The sequence below is a fragment of the Tetrao urogallus genome (genome assembly GCF_951394365.1).
Source record: "Tetrao urogallus genome assembly, chromosome: 5".
In the NCBI taxonomy this organism is placed as follows: domain Eukaryota; kingdom Metazoa; phylum Chordata; class Aves; order Galliformes; family Phasianidae; genus Tetrao; species Tetrao urogallus.
The window spans coordinates 62,167,480-62,189,299 of NC_136818.1; the positions used below are offsets into that span (position 1 = coordinate 62,167,480).

At 40.3% G+C, this 21,820-nt stretch overlaps 1 protein-coding gene across 2 annotated transcripts in view; it reads right to left on the bottom strand.

The window, feature by feature from the left end:
* The window catches only part of ADAM12 (ADAM metallopeptidase domain 12), a gene marked incomplete at its 3' end in the record, with an annotated part of 167,553 nt that overhangs the window by 72,128 nt on the left and 73,605 nt on the right, over positions 1 to 21,820 (bottom strand). For both annotated transcript variants that reach the window (XM_079536501.1, XM_079536500.1), the window contains exon 4: positions 2,159 to 2,237. In XM_079536501.1, the coding sequence (XP_079392627.1) occupies positions 2,159 to 2,237 (79 nt within the window). The remainder of the gene's footprint in view (positions 1 to 2,158; positions 2,238 to 21,820) is intronic.

Sequence of the window (21,820 nt, forward strand, 5' to 3'; positions counted from 1 at the left end):
TGAATTACGACAAAATTCCTGATTTTTTCCCTCTCTGCACACAACCTGCTATTTTATTAAATTTGAGCTTCTTGTTGTGGCCCATTTCACAGCTTCTCCAAGACCCACATGCTACACTCAAAGTTCCTTTCAGTTCCATACTGAAAACGTAAACTTACCAGAGCATGTCCTGCAATTGAACTGGTAGAAAATTGATTTCTAGTTCAGTAACTCCACCAAACTGCAAGAGGTTGTTTTTTTTCTCCACTCCTGCCAAAAACCCTTTATTCCTGTACCCTAGTATACGAAACGGATGACTCTCTAAAAACAAATAGTAACCACAGCTGATTTGTCACACTTGAATCAGTATTCTATCCTTGCTTGACATCATTTCATAGCAACTAGTTTTTGACAACTGCCATTTTTTTCCCCAAGTGCTATGCAACAGAACAAGCTGGGCTCCAGCACATGTGCCAGGGAAATCCCCAGACTGCCTTGGTTTAACCTTCCAGCACAATCTGACTAAGCAACTTTCATTAGGAAATTGTATTTGGTTTCAACTACAGACTATCATAGAATCATAGAATGGCCTTGGTTGCACAGGAGCACAGTGCTCATCCAGTTCCAACCCCCTGCTGTGTGCAGAGTCACCAACCAGCAGACCAGGCTGCCCAGAGCCACATCCAGCCTGGCCTTGAATGCCTGCAGGGATGGGGCATCCACAACCTCCTTGGGCAGCCTATACTGATATATATATATATATATATATGTATGTGTATGTGTATATATATATATATATATATATATATATATATATATGTATGTATGTATGTATGTATGTATATACTGTATCTGCCCACAACAGTAAAATCTGAGACTTATCTTTTTTAAATCATATTGCAGTACTGAGTGGAAAATTAATTCTCTATTCCTCTTGAAATAAAACAAAACAAAACATCCTTTAGGCAGAGAAAGAAACACTAGTGTTATTCATTACTTACTGCCCTTTCCAAAACAGAAGGTTTTTAGGCTGCTTTTTTTGTTGTTGTTGTTGTTTGTTTTTTTTGGAAGAGAATGCCTAGCTATCATTAGCTACACTCATGCTCATGTTAATGTTTGCTACTCCGATCATGCGCTGTGTGCTTTTTACTTCCTTAGAAAATCTGTGCAGCTTTTCTCTTCCTAAAACAAATGACTTTACTGCTGAGCAGATCTGGAAGCAGATACGAGCATCCAGCAAACAGGAAAGCTTTCACAGTGATTCCTTTACTTGGGAGGTCTGGGCAGTAATGAAGATGCTTCTTCAGAAGTAAAATGTAATGCACAGAAATAATGCCTTTCACTGACACCAGCAAAGCCCATTATGGATGGGAACAGAAAGCACAATGCTTCTTCCAGCAATGTCAATAAATAACGTCACATAACAAATACTTTACAGGAGCTGGGATTACTCAGGCAGATAAAAGATAAACTTCGTAATTAAAATCACTTGCTGCATTGCTTCTAATCGAGGCATTGATATTGCTTAGAGGACAAAAACTTTACTGGCTTAAAGCGCCTTGTATTTATTAAAAAAAGCAGTTTAAATTATTCATGATAAAAAGCATTTTGTGCTGACTTTAACCAGGAGCAGATTAGCCATGCACACACAGAGATATAAGTATATCCACAACAGCTGCATGATCTGGATTCAAAAACAAACCCAACTCACCCCCCCTACACCCAAACCCAGCTTTGGATTCCAGTGCAGAAAACCCACCCAGGCCTTTGAGCCCATTGGTGGCAGCTTCTGCATGACAGCAATCATACAGCGCATCCTCACTGCCAGAACCCAAGGCCTTTCCTCCTTAACACCACAGCAATGGCTGCCTTATTTCAAAGTCCAAATGGCCATATTTCCAAGCAGCTGAGTAAATCTTACAGATGGGGGGGGAATAAAAATAAAATTTGTTAAAAAAAAAATTAAAAAAAAAAAAATCACATGGTTAAAACCCCACCGTTTCCCTTTAAAGTCACACTGAAAATTCATGCGCAGGATCACAGCAGTCAAAAAGGTACTGAAGGCAACAAGAAGAAAAGATCACTCGTGTTGCTGTTTCATCCCGCGGCTCAGATCCCAGCAGAGAGCACTTTGAGCTTTAACGATGAAGCATCATCCAGCCACGCAGCGCAGCCTTACCGTGTAATTGCGTGAGAGAACCACATCAGTACCATCCTTCAAATAATGTGTTTCTGTGAAGCTGCTGGCTAACAGGCCCCTGGAAAAAAAAAAGACAACAGAGCACACTGGTCACATTAAGGCCACGTCACCTTGAGTCTGTCCTTTAGTGGTTTCATTGGAGAAAGCAATCAAAGAAGAACATTAATGATGCGGTGACTACCGGGGTGTGCGTGCAATAGGAGAAAATATAGCTCTGCACTGAAAGCTGCAGTGCATGAGCACTTCCTTTGTTAATTGTGGAAAGCATACAGGTTTCCAAACTGCCTTCTCTTCCAAATGAGGTCTGCGTGCAGCTCATCTCGGTATTGCATCATTCGTATGATTTTTACCGTATTTCACTTTAAATCTGTAATCTAGAGATGGGAGTATTGTCAAGAAGTGGTAGGTTTTGGAAAAAGAAAACGTTTTCCTACATTACTATACTACATAAAGTAATCATTCACTACCAGAACCCAAAGACTTGGTTAGCGCTCAGTAAATGAAACAAGCTTCCACTGACACTCAGGGAAGAACACTACAGAAGTCAGAGCGCTGGATTTATTGTCGTCATCTGAAAAGGATATTCATGAACAGAAGTCTAACAACTTGAAATAATGTCTCAGCAGATGATGAAAGACCACGTCTGTGATGAGACATTTTGTGCTCATTCACTCCGTGCTTCCCCTCTGCCTTTGACAATGCTATCAAGGATATTGACTTGCAGTGACTGTTTTTCAGAAACACCCAGAAAAGAGCATGCATGCGACAACTATGGAAAGATCTTTTTTTGTAAGAAACACGTGGAACAGGGAAAGCAGCCTCTGCCTTTGTAACAGTCCTGCTATTGATCTGTTTTTCAACTCTTTACCTAAAGAGCATTTTTAACAAGGCCAGAACGAAGAATATGTATGCATGTTGACTCTCAGGAGAGGCCTTAGGCTACGACACTCCAGTTTTGACAAACATCCTATTGAAATGCAAAAGCACAATATAAAAGAAACCAAAACTAAGTGTCCTGAGAGACACTCAAAGTCAGAGACGGATGGGGCTGTGAGCACCTGATGGAGCTGTAGGTGTCCCTGTTCGCTGCAGGATGTTGGACCAGATGGCCTTTAAAGGGCCCTTCCAACTCAAATGGTTCTATGACTCTAAATGCCACCACCACCCGTAAAGGACTCAAGAGACTTTCAGTAGTCTGAAAAAAAGTCTGAAAAGTAGTCCAAAAAGTTCTGTTCCATTCCAAATACATTTCTCCTTCGCAATGGTTATTTGAACAAATGAGACCCCTTTAAAGTTGAAACCTGGTTAACATTGCACACATTCATCTATTTTTTGTGAACTCACGCAGAGTGTTGCTGCATATTTCTTGTACTATGTATAAACATTACAACTATAACATGAATATTTAATTTTCATTGTTCTAATGACTTATCTGCATTATGTTAATATCCAACAGCTCAGTCAAAATCAGGACTTTCAGGATCTGGTTTTGCTAGGAACTGTATTAGCACTCATTAGAGAGCTAACTGCTTGAAAAGCTCATATCTTAAGGTATGAGGGGAAAAAAAAAAGGTGAATTAAACATGACAAAGAGACAGAAATAAATATCAGCATAAAAGCATGAAGATAGCAAAGCTTAACGCACAAAGTAAGCACTCAAGCACAGATTCTCTATTCAGAGTTTTCAGCTTGGGGGAAACATCAGAATACTAATGTGTAATAAATGTTACAACACCACAGCGTTAGGTGGGTTGTACAGGAACTGCTCTGGATCTCAGCCAACCCCAGCACCCACAGCAGGATTTGGTTGCCTAACTGAGCACCCAGCACCACTTCAGATGCTCTATACATTTCACCAAGTAGCCCAGGACACCTCAGCCAAGCTGTTCCAGATGGCACTTGGCACCCATGCTTATCTCAGCCCTCGTGCCTGCTGCCTCTGGATGGCCTGCCTGAAATGAAGTGTGCTCTATCTACATTTTCTACCGCCATTCTCATTATCATAAAGAGCAGCTGCTTTCTTAATTATCATTATTATTTATATAACACCACTACAGGCTTTTTGCTTAGAGGGCATTCATAAATTCTGTAAAGGCAAAAGGTAAGTTCCCATTCCTGCTTAAGCCAAGTTGTGCACTTTTTGCAAATGGGATTTTACATCGGGTACTGGAGCAATTTTTATTCAGTGGGACAAAATGCAGGCAAGGTATAGGGTAACAGATATGGCATAAAGGCAGAGGCTGAGCAATACACTCACCTTGTGCTCTGCTATTTCCAAAGTGTTTGACAGCAGTGATGATAAAGATGACCTTTCTGCTTCTGCTTGCTCTACCCTCGGGTAAAGGCTTAGAAAATATTTCATAGGGTCATAGATTTTAATACCAAAAGGGAGCATTGTCATCAGCAAGCTGACCTGTCACATTACATAGCTCATTTGACATGACTTAGCCTTCTGATACAATAACTGTGATGGAACCAGACTGTTCATTCCTTTACTGCATAGATCTCCCACAATGAAGAAGCTGTGACGAGGCTGTTAAGTTCCTCACTGTTAATTACACTCAGAGTAAAAAGCAGCACACTTCGTACCTCCTCGCTTGGCTTTGTCAATGTTCAGTTTCCAACCATTGGATCTCATTCTTTTGCATCAATGCTGTCTGTGAGCCTCTCGTAAACACTTCTCCTTACTAAAGTGAGGAACTACAGCAGGTGAACAAACTTCTGATATCCCTGTCATCAGTCTCCCTCTCAGATGTGTTTCATCAGGATGAGATCCCAATTTAGACCAATGGAAATGCCAATTGAATGCCAAGAATTCCCTGTGTGAGCAGTTAAAGGCTGGCAGGAAGAGCAAGATGATAACGTCCCACTGTTGGGCTGACCAAAAACTGAAGTACATCTTCATGTAGCCAGACAAAGAAGGAATTCATATCATGGAAATTTGAAGTACAGCTGAAGAGCCTTTTAAAGAAAACGAGGAAGTTTTTCTGGAGACTGCATTTAAACACTCCTAGTTTAGTAACTAAGAAATCATTACTAAGACATCTGTCTTCCTGCCATGCAAAGTGCTAGCACAGGCTTGAGAGTGAGCCAGGGGAAAGGTATCTCTGCATTAAAGACGTTGGGGACCTACACAAAACACAGCACCAGGGAACCCAACAATTTCTAGAAGGGGATGAAGCTGTAACCTCCCCTTCCAGAAATGCCTAATATCCTAAAAGCTCTGCCACTGAATAAGCACACAGCAGTAGTATCCAGGGACAGCAAGTCATGCACTGGCATTTCTTGAAAGCTTATCAAAGCTAAGTGTAACAAGCACTCCAATTCCACTACTGAGCGTGCACCACTTCACTTTGCAATTATGGCAACAGTGTTTAACATACTGAACAACGAACTTAACATGTGTATCTACTCAGTAATTTAATTACCTCCCTCAAAAAAAGATATGCAATGTAACAGATTGATTTACATTTCTGTTTCTGACCCACAGTAAAGGAGATTAATCGAGTAAAATAAATTAATTTAGATGGCAAGCTACTTAACCTAATTGGATCAATGTAATTCTGAAAGAGCAGGGATCAAAATAACATTAATATATCATAGCACAATTCATCACCACGTCTGGAGTCTCAAATGTTGCCAGCTACAATGCTCAGCAGTACCAGACAACTACCAGTTTTTTGCACTGCATGGAGAGGCAGAAACAATTGTTAGTTATCAAGAATAGCACCAACTGCTGGATATGATTAAAAAAAATATATAAATCAAAGGAGCACCACAACTTTCTAATTAATTCCCAAAAAAAGAAGCAAAAGTATGGCTCTCGAGTTAAACAACTTAAGCATTTAGTCAATGTGCCTGTCAGTATTTTGGATATTTTCATGTCCCCCAGAGCTGAATTAACAAATAGAAGCGTTGATGGACCAGAAGGGCTGGTTCTACCTCTCCTGATCTATGACAGACACAGCACAGCCTTCCTCATCCTCTGTAAATCAGCATTAATGTTACTTGCTGCGTTTGCTAAAATGCTTCCAGGTGCCAAGCAGCTTTGCTAACCTGAGCCTCAGGGAACACGCTGAAGAATGTTTAAACTTCTAACCCTCACCCTTTCCACTCCCAACCCAAGTGAGTCTCGGGTGGTTCGTTTGAGATGGGGAGAAAATGTCCTATTTTAAACACAGGAAACTCTTTACTCAATCCATTTAATAACAGGCACAGTAATTTAACACACTGACTCTCACTTGCAAATGAAAAAAAAAAAAAAAAAAAAAAAATCACCTCTGCTCTCCAGGCACCGATATATTATTTCAAAAGTTATAATGATATTTCATCACCCAGGGATCGTCAGAAAGATGGAGTTGCCAAAGCTAGAGATGGAAAAAACCTACTGGATCACACAGACGGCCTCCCTAGAAGCCAAGTGCTTCATAGATCAAACTATTTTCTGTCTCTTTAAGCTTCCAATGTCAAAAGCAATGCTGATCCCACCATTTTCTAAGGGAGATTACTCTGTGTTCCAACAGATGTTACTGTCACAATGCATTTCCTGATGTTCAGTCTTTTCTAGTTTTTCCTAGTTACACTTCTACTCTCTGAAACAACTGCTTTTCCTTCTTGGTACATATATCATCCAGATAGGTACAGATTATTATCACATTCCCCCTTAGCCATCCACATGCCAAGCAAAGCATGACAGACTATTAAAAAAGGACAAGAAGTGTGTACTTCTCATACTGGTTGCTACTCAGGAGAAATCTCAGCTTTATCACAGCAGGAGCAGACACCAGGGTTTCCCTTGGTGATATAGAAGAAATAAGTAGCTGAAACTCTAAAGAATAAATCTCTTTCCAGAAGCACCAAAGAACACAATTATTCCTCAATCTATCTCCTAGGATGAAACTTCTTTGGTTGCCCACTCTGTACCAGGATGTCCCCTGGTGATACAGACATACCAATGTCATTTCCCAGCAAAACAGATGTATGGGCAGCAGGCTCTGTCTCTCAAAGCTGCTTTATGAGACTGAGCTCATTCAGCAGCACTGTTTTACAGCCAGACGTGATGTCTGGATGCTCTGGTAGATGTTTCCTCAAAGTGCTGTGTGTCTCACTGTTGCATATTTTAGAAGGAACATGACTTGTTCTGGCATGGTAGAGAACATAAAGCTTGGACTCTGCTTTAGAGAGGAATCAGGGTCAGAGGATGAACTTCATGTGCTGTGAATCTGTTGAATTTTAGAAAGGAATGTGTGCTTTTACACTTCTGGTGTTCATGCTCTTAGTTTTGCTTTTCTGCTTAACTTTTGTTTTGAATAACAGCCCAGTGTAGCAGATCTACACCAAGAACTGGCATTTTAGGAAAACCTTCAAGTATTTCTATGACTGAAATGGAGAGTCAGCTGCTACTCTGTGGAAGCATTGATCACATTAAGTCACAGGTAGCACAAGGCTGTCTCAAGCCCAATGCTTCCCTTCTCACTGACATGCTGCTTGCAGCTCACACACCTGACCTTTACTTACACTTGTTACTCTCTCTTCCTTCTGAATGATGAAATGCTTCTTTTCCTCCCCATCCAAGTACTGCCTCACTCTGTCATACAAATTCTTATTAGAAGCCCTCCTGCATTTTAAACCTTGCTATAAATGCAGGTGAGGAGAGGGAGATAGATGAAACATAGGATAAAACAAACTAGTATTCTACTTCTCTGCCTACTGACACACTCCATTAATTCTTCATCTCAATTCAGGTCATCTTGACCTTCATACTGGAATTAGTTGTTATTTCTTCAATTGTTATATTTCTTCAAAGGAATAAACACGTTTGTTAAGCCTGCTGCTTCTGCAGTGGTTATCTCAGTACAAGTGCCTCCTGATATTCACTATGCGAGCTCAGCAGTGGCATTTTTCAATTCTTCTGTCTCGTTACAACACAGCAAATGAGTGAAGCATGGGTAATGAGCTCCCCATGCATAAGCACCTATTCGTAAAACCACCACATATTCTTTGAACGTGTCACATTCCTTCCCCTTGTTTAATTATCTTAAGTGACTTGGACATTTTCCCACTGAATGTCTCCACTTCACGATATCCCATCTGCTATACTTCAGTGTGCTGCCATGGAGGGAACTGCCATGTCATAATTGAAGAACCTGAGAGACTAAAATTCACAGAGCCTAATTAGCACAGCAATTCTGAAGAAAAGGGGGGAGCAAAATAAAATTATAATAGCCAGGGAATCAACCAAGCAGCCAAAAATTCAATATTAAGTCTATGGCTGTAGACTCTGGCCTATTTGACTTTAACTTTGGATAGACAATTTCAGTTGGTTATATGCTACATTTGAAAAATAGGTCTTTGTACCTCTACAGAGTTCTTCCAATGCAGAAATTCATACAATCCTCTGCCTACTGGAGTCCACATTAAAATCCCACTTGACCAACACCAATACTCCAGAGCAGCATTTTACAGTTTCCAGCATCTCTCCCACAGATTTATCCTACAAGAACTACTTGTGAGGAATATTTCATATTACCTCCTTAAGCCTCCCCGTGCACCAGCATAATAGAAATCATGTTATCAGCTCAGCTGGGCAGCATGCCATGGAGAGCAACCCCCTTCAGCAAAGGCTCCAGAATACCACTGGCCACAAATTGCTGTCAGCTAAGGAGAGATGACAGCTCATTGGCTAACTGATTTTTGATGGAAAAACACAATTTTGTACATTCAGGGAAACGATGCAGTTTGGCTGCTTTAGAGATATTTTACCATTAGCTGCACTGAGTACCTTTAATTTAGAGTAATGGCAGTGCCTGCGAAGCCCTGAAGCAATATGCCAGAAGTTGAAGAATTATTTTGGAAGTCACTACTAAACTACTACATCTCTGAACTATCTGTGGCAAAGATCACAAGTAATGTGCACTGCTATGCTGCAGGTTGAACCCAGCCGGATTTACACAGCTCTGAGTGCTCTGAATTGGCTTTGGCTAGACTAAAGACTAACAAAGCTCTGAGATTCTGGCTCCCGTTCTACCGATCTAGTTCTCAGATGACAATATTGTGGTTTCTTATGAAACGCGTACTTCCTATTATTATACTTCCACTACAACTTGTACTAGATAATGTAGGGGCCTTTTTAACATGCTAATCTTGCACACAGAATACACCGCTTCAGTTACAGATTCAGGCAACACCAGAGAAAACTGTGGCTCAAAAAGATTCTCTAGAAAATATTGAGACATATGTATATATAGAAGATTCACTGCATGTAACAAGTGGCAGACATAATATTTTAATGCATTCTTTTCCAACATCAGTGTTGTCTTTCACAGAAAAGCTTCTTCGCAGTCCCCGCAACACTTGTAGGATGGCATATTTTCATTAAATAGTAAGTTTGGAGATGCTGGGCTGGAAGGCTGTCAAAGTTGATTTGAAACATTTCATTCAATTAAATGTCACTGTTAGCCAAGTAAGATTATGCTGCTAAACAGATGTCATCAGGCAAATTGTTTAAATATGCTTTCATCTGAATTTTTCCAGAAAAGCAGAGACATCTGCTTAAAGCATCCAGGAAAAGTAGACAATGTGGAAATTCTTGTAAACATGGAAAATTAAGAAACACCAATTAAAAAAATAAATCAGAATGTATTAAAAACTCACAAGATAGAAACAGCACCACGGGATTAATAAGGGTTCTATGCAAGTATCTACAATGCTATTGGAAAGCCTGGCTCTATTGTCAGTGAAAAGTCACGGAGCCCAGGTTTGTTAGTACACTCTCACTGAAAAGCACAACAATCTTGGAACTGTTTCCTCACTTTTGAGTGCAAGCCTGCAGGCTTGCATTTGCATTTTTAATTTAAATTTCTGCCAGCTTGCTGAAACTGGAAATAGTAGTTTCATTTTACTCAACCCACATTTTTTCCTTGCCACAAGAAAGAGCTATTTGCCCTGAGTAGGCTTTGTTCAGATTTCAATTGCCCAGCACCATTAACTTTTACAGATACACGTTCATCTTGCCCTATGCATCACTGCCTCTCACTAACTTCTTAAAATTTAGGATGAAGGAGGCAGAGGCGTGCAAGAAAGCCTTTGTGCAAAACCTTTATTTTGGTCTCAAGTTTACAGTGTGGTACACAGACTCACTTAAACATAAGGAGTGTAAAAGAAGAACGATTACTGTGGATTGCCAGAGTATAATCCTATACTTCACCTCCAACAGTGGCCAGTACTTTAGAAGCAACATGTGAGGAGGGCAAGCATGCTGAGTCCCCCACATGCAGAATGGATCATGGCCACCAGCTGACACTCCTCCAACCCAACGAACTCCCTCCTGGCTTCAACATTTCTTGCAAAGTGGTGTAACTTCAATTTTTATGAAGCACTTCTTCTGGGAGCACACCTCCCATCATCAGCCTCAAGGACTGAGGGCTGCCCCTGCCCTTACTGCCCCATCCCAGCCCTATCAGCAGCTAGCATATGCATTGCAAATGACCTGGGAAAGCCCAGAGTGATTTTTAAAGCAGCATTAAGTTATACTCTCATAGGATGATGGCTCCTTTCCAACTACCTTTGCTACAACACATAACTTGGAATGGAGATGAGGTAATTCGGGTGTTTGCAGAACCAAAGCATGGGCCAGAATAATCAAGCTACCAGTAAGTTTATAGGGTGGAGGCTTATGAGAAAAAGAATGGGAGTTGGAATATTTCTCCTCTTTCCTCTTCCTTATTCATTTTAATTACTTTTCCTACAATCCTTGCATTCCACCTCAGCCACTCTTCACCACCTTTCCATTCCCCCCTGCTGTCCCCCACGTTATTTCTCCACAGTCCTCCTTTCATCTCCTCTTGCATACCACATTTGTTACTGCACCGTTAATCAAGTAAGCAAGACATGTAAAAATCAACACAACCAAGTCACTATTTTTCATTAAACAAGCCTCAAATCCAGGGCTACTCTGCTTCAGGCTCCACATTCATGTTTTTTGAACATCAGAGAAATAATTGTGAGCAAAATCAGGACACAAGGGTAAGAGAACACTTGCCTATTGTATCTAATTCCTGTTATATTTCAGATAAGCATCATATTAATAAGCCTGTGGCTTAGCAAGGCAAGCTGCTCACCAGGACTATAGCAGAGAGACACAGGAGCATCCCTCCTTCCCATTCCAGCAGCAAGTCTACAACCAGAAACATGGAGACGAAACAAACAAACAAAAACCCCACACCATCAGCTGTTTCCACTTCTACTTATTCAAGAAGAGATTAACATGTGTATCAAATAATGACTTTTTGCTACCAAGGTTGATGTTTTACTGTTGCTGGCCCAGTTCTCTGCTCGCTCATATTGAGGGCATCTCATTGCAACAGTTTCTGAAGTTGCTAGCAGTGAGCTTGGGCAAAAGGAGGATCAGACACTATCTGTCAGCAGTTAAGACACAAAATTCTAATTTTCTTTTCAATTCAAGGAAGTAATTAGTTTACGATAACATTTAACATTTAGTTGCTGACAGAGATATGACACTTATCTTACATAAGTCATTTTAATTATTTCTACTAACCAAGACCTCAAAAATATTGTGTAGTTCAAGCTAACAATGCCTTCCCAGATATTTTTGGTTCTACTGTCATTTGAAAAATTGATGCCTAGAGCATCAGCATTTATCCAGCTCATTATAGATTTCATCCAAATGACTACAGATAATTAAAAGTATGCTTCAATTTTATTGTAATGTTTTCCTCTCTAACACTGCAAAGCAATTCTCTTGTTGCTCGGGGTTTTAGGAATTAATGTAGATTCATCCCCATAAAATAAAGATTCAAAGGATTAGATACAAACTATTCCTATATAGAGACGTAAGAGTCACACATGCAGAAATACTAAACGAATGTAGACACGCACAGAGAAATATTTTGGGGCACTGGGTGGGGCATTCATAGAATCACAGAATGCCTGGGTTGGGAGGGACCTCAAGGATCACGAAGCTCCAACCCCCTGCCACACGCAGGGCCACCAACCTCCACATTTCATAGCAGCCCAGGCTGCCCAGGGCCCCATCCAACCTGGCCTTGAACACCTCCAGGGATGGATGGGGCATCACAGCCTCTCTGGGCAGCTGTTCCAGCACCTCACCACTCTCATAGCAAAGAACCTCCTTCCATACTAAATGCAGGATTGCTATGTAGATGTAAGCCATGCATCTCCACACAGCCCTGAGTTAGCATTAATTCAGATGTTTTGTTCTACTATTCATGCACCTGGCAATGTCTGCCGTGCCTAGAACTGCCATGAGAACCGTTAGTAATGTTCATGTAAAACATAGATGTGAAAAAAATTGACTGTTTATCAGTTTGCAATAATTAATATGGCACTGACTTTAATAGACATGGGTACGAGGAGCTGCACATAGAAACATGCTTCATTCCAGGATCCTTAGCAGTACTTCAGTTAAACAGTGTCAGGTATGACGAATTTTCCTTGGCACACCTTTATCATCAAATACTTTATGTTTTACAGGATTTTCAGGTTACTTGGAAACTAAAATTACCCATGAATAGCAATGACATTAAAAAGCAATTACAGATACATGCCTTTTAATGCCTCTGTTATAATGCATATTCTGTTAAATCAGAGAGAGTCTATTTAAGAACACGGGCACAGAAAAAAACTCTGTAATTCAGCATTAACATCCACACAAATCAGTGCTAACAAGGGCTTGGTGAGGTACCTTCAGACTAAAGTAAGCAAAAGGAAAAACCCCATAATTAACAGAATAGGATGTAAATATTAAGAGATGGATCCATATTCTATAAAGGCCACTTTACTCAAGACAGCTTAGGTTTCCTCCCACTCACAGAAAGAATCTGCAGCAAATAAGCCTTTGACTCACGAGGATATTTCACATGCAGATTTGGATTTTATGTAAATTATTTAAGCATGTTTTATAAAGTCCAGGCAGCAATGCGAAAGCAATCCCCTGCCTATGTGCATCAGTCAAAGAAACAGCACTCATCACCAAGCAACTCTCATGGGTAGGAGTTCTGCCAACAGCCTTACAGTTGGAAAAGGCAAGATCTTGCTATTATGCCCCTTATATTTGCTTCCTCCTGACCACAGAAGTGCCTTGGAACAGGCCATGCTAATGGTACCCAAAGCACTGCCCAGCAGCAAACTGGGAATGTGGAGCCATATATCAATGCCTGTCTATTGCCTAACAGAAATACATTCAAACTTGATACTTGCAGTATCAAAATAAAGATTAGAAGAACACATGAGATTTTTCTTTGCTTTATCTTGTTATTTCCAAACCATTCACAATTATCTTTATTGTACGTATTAGACTCGAGCAAGCACACATTACTCCATGTTTTAGCGCTGGATAGTATCAGATAAAGCAGGAAACCTCTCTTGACAGCAGAGAGGCAAAAAGGAAAAACCCCAAGAGTAAGCCCCTCTGAGAGAGGTCTCTGAAGGAGAACTGCCAAGTCACAACAAGAGGGTCAAGGTAATCAACGCGTTATTGTCTACTGCATTGTAGAAACACACAAAATTATGTATGCTCTTCCTGTTGATTACTGAATTTTGACACTATCTAGTTTGATGAGAGATGTTAGACCATGTTCCACTGCATCAATTTGCAATAACACTTCCAACAGCAAAAAGCAAGAGATAAAATTTTATCAGTACCGTGCCAGCTGCCCAAACAACAAAAGCACACACTGAACGTGTGAGGCTTTCTACTTTCTACTGCTTGTGTGTGTGTGTGTGTGTGTGTGTGTGTGTGTGTGTGTGTGTGTCTGCCACCCAAGGCCAGACAAGTCTGCAACAACATTGTTGGCAAAGGTTAAAGAGGAAGCCAGCACTACAGAGGGGATGCTAGGCTGTCAGGGAGAGCCAGATAACAAACACAAAAAGCTTTAACCCAGCTCCCTTAGGTGAGGGAACAGAAGACAACCAGGGCTACTAACAAAATAGCAGGGAATTTAAGTTTGGGAAACATGTAACGGTGTATCGAGCCTTTCCCCTCTAGGCTTCTGGCTTCAATTAGATCCTTGTCTGAAATAATGGAAAGCTTTTTAACAACTGATGGCTGATGTGTAGATTGAGAAAAAAAAAAAAAAAAAAAAAAAAAAGCTGGTTGCAGATTAGACAGTGATATCATAGTACAATGCACTCAATCTAGCCACATTCCCCTTTCCTCCCTCAGTTCTGCCAACTGTCAGCCTGCCATTTTGTTATCAGTCTGAGCAGGAAGGAGATACTGAACAAATTCCCAGCTATTCCCACGGTATTAGGAGAAAGGAGGCAGGGCAGGATTGAAGTAGCTAAGGTGGGCAGAGTAAAGACGGGTGCAAGAATGTTGGCTTCTACAGTCTGCGAGCCAACCTCAACAGTTCCAGGGTTGGCAGGGCAGCACTTCAGACAGCTAACTAATGCAATAAAAAATAAAAAATAGAGATAAACACCCAGGGAAAAAAAAAAAAAAAAAAAAAAAATCAACTACCAAGGAAGAATGCCAAATTTCTCTTCACTGCTTGCGATTATCTTCTAGGTGTCACTAATGTTTTGAAACATTTTTCTACTGCTCAAAATGTTCCTTTTCATTGCTTTTTGCCTATTATAAGAAGTGTTGTTTTTACTTAATTGAATTTTCACTGCATTCATGTTTTGACCTAATTTTCCACATGGGACTCAGGCCCTTTGTTTCAGTAATAAACCACATGTACTCTGCCATGGCTTTTAGGTAAGGTAGGAGCTTTTATGAGAGCTGCTGTTATCATAACCCCGCCATTTTCAGACACCATTAATGAAATACCTCTACTTGATTTCGCACTTTAAGGCCAAGCTGCTTGGTCCTGGATTTCCCCTTGGTCTGCTCCAGTTTGCCATGTTCCAGAGAGGATGGATGCTTCAGACATACTTGGGAAAGCTCAACAGCTTGTGATTTGCATGACCTTCTGGGACATGCCATTTCCCCATACTGTAACAAGGCTTATCTGTTTTGGCCTGCTGTGCAACCCAAGATACTTGTTTTCTCAGCACTGAGAGCTGTGAGGAAGTTTTCCTCGAAAGGCAGTCCTCAAGTTTCTCTACCTTGATCCAAAAGATCTCTTCAGTCTTAAAGTGCACCAACTGATGAATGCAGATACTTAGGTTCATAAGCGTGCTTTTTGACACAGGAAGAGATATTTCATAAATATTAGCGCAAATCAGCAGAACCTCACTTCTACCAAGCCATGGTGATTGAAATCAGCCCAAATAAATTTGGCAACAACAACAAAAAAAAATAAAATGCAGAGAAGACTGAATCCTTGGATTAAAATCAGGCAGCAAACAAAAGAAGCTGAGTTTTGAACTCAAAGCAAGACAGTTATTGTAGTGTTTCAAAGAAGAAAAAACATCACAGCACATTGGAATTCCAGAAATCTGCTCTCCTAAGAGGAATTTTCTCTTATCCTTTCTGATAGATGAGAGTCTCAAAGTACAATGACTGAAACAGGAGAGAAAGAGCAGCTACAGAGACCCAAATCTGCCAAGATACGGAGAGAGCTGCCAAAAAGGCATTTAAAACTTTAACAAGACCTGACCAGAAAGTCTTTGGCTCGTCTCAGCTTCCTGATGGTTAAAAGCTGGAAAGGCTGCAGAACCTCAGTAAGAATACCTTGAAAGTCTAGGTGGCAGAAAAATAGAAAGCAGTGCGTCTGGAAGGGAGAGGACACAGGCACATCCGTTTTCCATGCTGTTGTGCCACTGGAAAGCTTGCTGATATCTACAGACTAAAAAAAAAAGTTTCCTTGGCAGATTTTTAAAAAAAACTTTCACGTAAAAAACAGAGTGGCTTTGGCTATGATGCTGCACTACATAAATAGAAGGATCCCTCTGCGTCTCACTGAGGGATTTTTTTGCTTATATTTCTGTATTTTTATTTTGATGGTCTAGAAGAAGAGTTCTGAGATGCAATTTTTGAGATGCAAATGGTTCCGGTATGAAAATAATGACCAAACATGCTACGAAAGCATCAGTAAGGAAACGGTGACGTTTTGTATGTTTGTTTCTATTTGAAGAATTCCCATTGCCAACTACAGTTGGCTGCTGTCAGAGAGCATTACCCCTAACAAGATCTCTGAGCCACACAATGAACATGATCTTAAAGTTTCCAATACTCCAGATCAGTAGAAGGGTTGGGGACAGCGATACCACGCTGCCAACAGCTGTCATAAGTAGTACGGTTTCATCCCATCATTGGCCTAACAACTGTCTTTTTCTTTTTTGTTTCATGCTTCAGCATATCTTCAGCTGTCATAACAGATACGTCAAGCAATATTACCCTCCCAACAATATCAGTTCAAATTACTTCTCAGATTATTCCTCTTCTGGCGTCTTGAAGACATGAGTCTATTTTCTCAACTCCAGTCAGTGCAATTCTACAGCTAATTCACTTTACATCAGAGTATCTTGTCCATAAAGTGCCAAATTCAAGATGTCAAAGATGAACTTGAAAGGCAAATTCACATAAAATTGCTAAATCATAGCACTTATTGGCTGAGTTTCTATGGAAAACTTCCTAACTACAGGAAGAAAACCTTCAACTTTTGGCATCTATACCAAGGTAACAGGAGAACACACTCTGCAATCCATACTGATCAACCACCTGTGCGTTTTTGCCCACCAGCAAAATTAAGATTGTGCCATGCTCCTTTCAAGCTCCACTTCTTCTCAATAATTACCTGCTTCTAGATTCATAGATGTGAAAAACATAGTGGTTTATAGAGAAATCCTCAAGAAAGCAATGCCTTTACAGCCGTAGAGATTCAAAACCATCTACAAACAAGACCATCTACATTGGAAGAGGAAAGAAATCCATCATTCTAAAGGCGTTAAAATCAGAGAAAGCTCCAATGCATAATAAATTCATCACAGGTCAGCCTGCATTCTGATGTTTTCTGCCCCTGTGCAAACATCAGTGCCTCAGAATCCTGTTCCTTCACACAGACACAGCTCTTGCTGTAACAGAGCCTTGATCCCATCACAAATTTACTGGAAGGTGCCAGCTGGGCTGGCGGTGAAGAAGAAAGGCTGACAAATCCTCTTCCTTGCTGCACGCCTCTGTGTTAAAAAGCAGGTGTGCCACAGTGTGAATGTTTTATTTCCACAGAGAAATTATTTCCCTCATTATAACATGCTAACTGCTCTACACGGCTGATTTCACACTTGGCTGCTGCAGATGATGCTACAGGTTGTGCAGTCGCTTTCTGACACACGAGGTAAAAACCTGCCTGCTGGAGTCAAAACCCAAGCTGTCTTCATCAGGGTCAGCATTTCACTCAAAGCATTAGAGCAAATCTGGCATATCTGTAGGCAGTAGTAGAAAGGGGTACGCCAGACAAGGATGAATTTAAGACAGATATCCAGGAACACATCATAGTAGATAATACATAGGAGAGCTAACCTGTCTCTGTACTGAGGTGGGCACTCATCAAATATCCCAACAGTGAAGTGAAGCCAAGAAAATGAAGTCTAGTCAGTTTGAATTGCAGTGAAGAGTATTTTCATTTTTTCCTCTTTTCCCTTTATTCTCCTGCCAAATGTGTGTATGGGGGTACAATTTCATTTTCCTGTTTTGAAAAACATCTCCTCCTCTTCCCAACGGGTAAAGCCTAACAAAACTAAATGAGAAACTGCAGAATCATGGCTAGTATCCAACTGAGGCTTCAGCACCCGTTTAAGCAGAAACACGTGCTCATTTCCAGCCTTCTTCTGAGAAGGCATTAAGGACATGGCTTTTAAAGTGGCTCACAACAGTGGCCCATTTAACAAAGAAAGAAATCATCCTTCAGACACAGAGTACGAGTTCTCAGTGCATTTATGAGATGTAAGAGCATTACTTGGACTGCAGCAGCTGCTGCATCCACACATCAGACAAACTAGAAAAGCTCTGAATTCTCCAAGAATGAAAGCAAAAGAAACGCGAGGAGAAGAGAGTATGACAAGTGCCACCCTACCTATCATGAAGGAAACATGGTCAAGTTAGTCAATCTGCAAGCACAGGCAAGAAAAAAAAAAAAGTGTTGTTCATTTAAAAACAAAACAAAAATGGTCTGACTTCTCAATTCTTACAATTTTACCTATTCTCTCCATACAACCATCCTCAGGTACCTAGCAGTGGGCCCAAGTGGATGAGGAACAGTGTCCTATGACTGCTTGCCTCCTGCCTCCCAAACACCAGGCAGGCCCAAAGCTGCTGAATGCCAGAGCGATGGGTCAACAGGATGAAAAAACACCATGCAAATTGGTGGGCTGCTTCCACAGTCCCTTAATTTCCTCTTTTTCCCAGGTTAACCCCACACACTGCCCAACCCAGCAGTCTGTGGTGGCAGTGATCTCCATAACATTCAGATTCTCCAGTTCTCCATTCTCTTCAGCCAGTGTAGAGGACTAACAGGAATTGTGGTACTGTACAAGAGAGGATTGTTATCCTATGTAAGTGGTCCAAATGCTTCTCTGAGGAGTGAGTGGTTACACAATTTCCAGATTACAAGTATCTTTTCCATGTGGTCTCCTGAATGTTCATAGCCAGTTCAAGCCAACCACTATGACTTATTAAACATGCAACCACAGCTAGTTCCCTATTTCTTACTGCTTTGTGCCATAAAGTTAGTATCTCAAGCTTCAACAACATTTGGCACAGTATTCGGACTGTGTGTTTGTGAAGTGCTAAGTCACTCCAAATGGATTTAAAAGATCATTTCATAATAGAATTTTCAACACCAGAATGAGAAAAAGAAACAATAAAATTGTCGAGAAAGGCCTTTAGTCTAACTGCTATGGACTGAGGTGGCTGTTCATACTTGGGGAAGGTTTTTGTACAGGTACCAATCCACCACTGTGAAATGGAATAAATCAAGGGTTAAAGTATAAAGAGCTACCAGCAGACTTTCATTTATGGGACTGTCTGTGCTATGGTAGTATTCACTGTGTGAAGGTGAATGAGTTTTGCTGTCTTACCTGAAGATTGCTAAGGAAATTGAAGAGTACATTTTTTGGCATAACTCTCCGTCCTTGCTGAGGTTTAGATATGCAAGGAACTGCTATGGTAGACTTAACCTTTCTATCCCTTACAAGAATAGCTATTTATCCTCCATCTTTCAAACGTGCACTGAAGTTTCCCTACAACAAAGGAATGAAAGAAATAGTACATGTGATATTTAAAGGTCAACTAGAAGAGAAACAGCTGAAATAATACTTAAGAATAGTCAGTAACGAAGCAGACAAGAGGGAAAAATAAACAGATAAGAACACTGGACCTACTCTGACATCTTTATCTTTGGAAGCTTTCTTCATGTCTTATTCCTCAGTTTTTTCATCTGTGAAATGGACTTACGCTCTCATGTCCCAGTCCTACAGGTGAGACACTGGCACCTGCAGGTCTTCACCATTTACATCACATAGACCTGTACAGTCTTCACAATGTGAAGAGTTTCATAACCAGGTTCATCAGATCTCTAAAGCAAGAACGTAAAGACAAATTGAACTTTTAATTAAAATCTAGGCATCATCTGGACATAACTTCAAGAGAGGAAAAAAAGAAAAAAAATCTAAAAAAGGTAAAAGCATTAGGGGACAAAGACAGAAGCAAGAACCTTATGTGGTCAGATGAGGAAGCCTGCACAAGTCTAACAGAGCACAGGGAAATGGAATGAGCTGAACTGTAGTACCAGGTAAGAGAAAAGACAGTTACAGAAAGTAAATAAAAACACTTTAATAAATGCAACTGCAAATGACCTAATTAATGAACAGGAATTGAACGTGTATTTAAGGCTATACGGAAATACACATCTTTCTACTATTGATTTGTTTTAAGATTGCATCAATGCCTCTGTCTTTACCTTTCCAATGAAACTCCAATGTAACCTTTCAGACATTTGTCTTCAAGCTAGCACGTTTCTGCTGCAGGGTAGTCGTGCTGCAGCACCAGTAGACAACCTTCAACATCTACAATATTCTATTCAAATACTCAGCAATCATTACCTTCAAAAGATATCATTTGGGCTGTAAATAAGAAGAGCCAGAATCAAATGGCCTCTGTTTTGTTCTTCGTCACCATAAATTTACAAATAATCAACTACAAAGATTATTATTACATGTTCACTCTTACCCAGAACCAGGTCCCAGTCCCACTTAATTGAAAGACAAAGGTCAGATTCACAGGATGAGTTACAAGCAAATAACCACCATTTCTACTTTCTGTACAAAGTATTTTTTGAAAGGGCATTCTTTCAAACCATTTATTCTTCAGAGAAGATTCTCAAATTACTTCTAAAGTTTTAAAATCTATTCAAAGATTGAATGAGAAATTTCTGCACTACCAGATAAAATACATTAAACTCATAACTCCTCTTGCCTACCTCAGCATTGCAAAGCATGTTTTTAACATATGTTAAAAATCATACTCTGTTCTTTGGAGGACTTTCAAGTCATTTGTAAGGTGCAGACATTCAATACAATGGCAAAGCAGACAGATCTTGATTCTGACATTCCTTAATGGCTATGTCTCCAGCTCCAAATTTGCAATGATTCTACAGAAAGACACTTTGTCTCTTCTTATACTTAAAGACTTTGTGATCTTATCATCATGGGTGCATCTTGCCAAAGAGACTTCTTCAACTTCCTATTGTACTCTGCCTCATACCTTGAGCACTTTATTCTTCTCTACTGTATTCCAGCCTTTCTTCCGCACACGTATTTGCTATTGTGTCTATCTGAATGGTACCCATTTGCTTCCTACATTAAGGAACTGAGATTTTAAAAGAGAACTTGTGATGAAAGCTCTGTCACTGATACCAAGGGGCTCAGAGTTGGACCAACTGCTGAATACAACTTAAAACCATAAAATAAGCCAGTCAGGCCTTGTTCAACAGGTTAAAAGTTACAGGCAAATAATAACAATAATGCAACTGTATTTCAGAACAAAACAAGAAAGCAATTAATGAGTCTAATTCAACTGGCAAGAGCAATTTTGATAGGCCTATATTAAATCCAGACTATTTAATATCTAAGCCTTCAATAATTTAAGATTGTATCTTTGCAGACCATTTCTTAAAGTAGCATTGCAGAGGCTTCCATCCGCTTTGTTTTGTACCAGGGCATACTTCACATCTAATTGTCCTCCCCTTCTTTTCTCCATTATCAGATGGCTGCAGAAGGCACTGAACTAAGCATGACTTCTAGCTCACCTACTCCCCTTTACAAAGCAATATAATAGCATTATGCCTGCAGGGCTTTCACTGTGAGCTGTTCTCCCTATCAGGAATGTAAGAGCTTAACCTGGATCCAGGCAGAATGCCACCAAACTAGCATTTCAAAAACTCTGAGACCCATAAAACAATTACAAGGAAAAGGACATTTTGTAACTGAATCTGTCAGCATTGTTTGAGGAAAACAGGTCATGCTGAACAGACCTGATTTCATTCTTCAATATGATTACATGTTTGTTTTTATAAAGATGATTACACGGTTTAAACTGTTGTAAAGCATTTGACCTAGTACTGTGCAGTGCACTGATTAGACATCTATGTTCCACACAATCAGTGAAGCAGAAGAACTCAAATAATTACTGCCATTAAAGAATGCTCTTCTTAAGGTCTG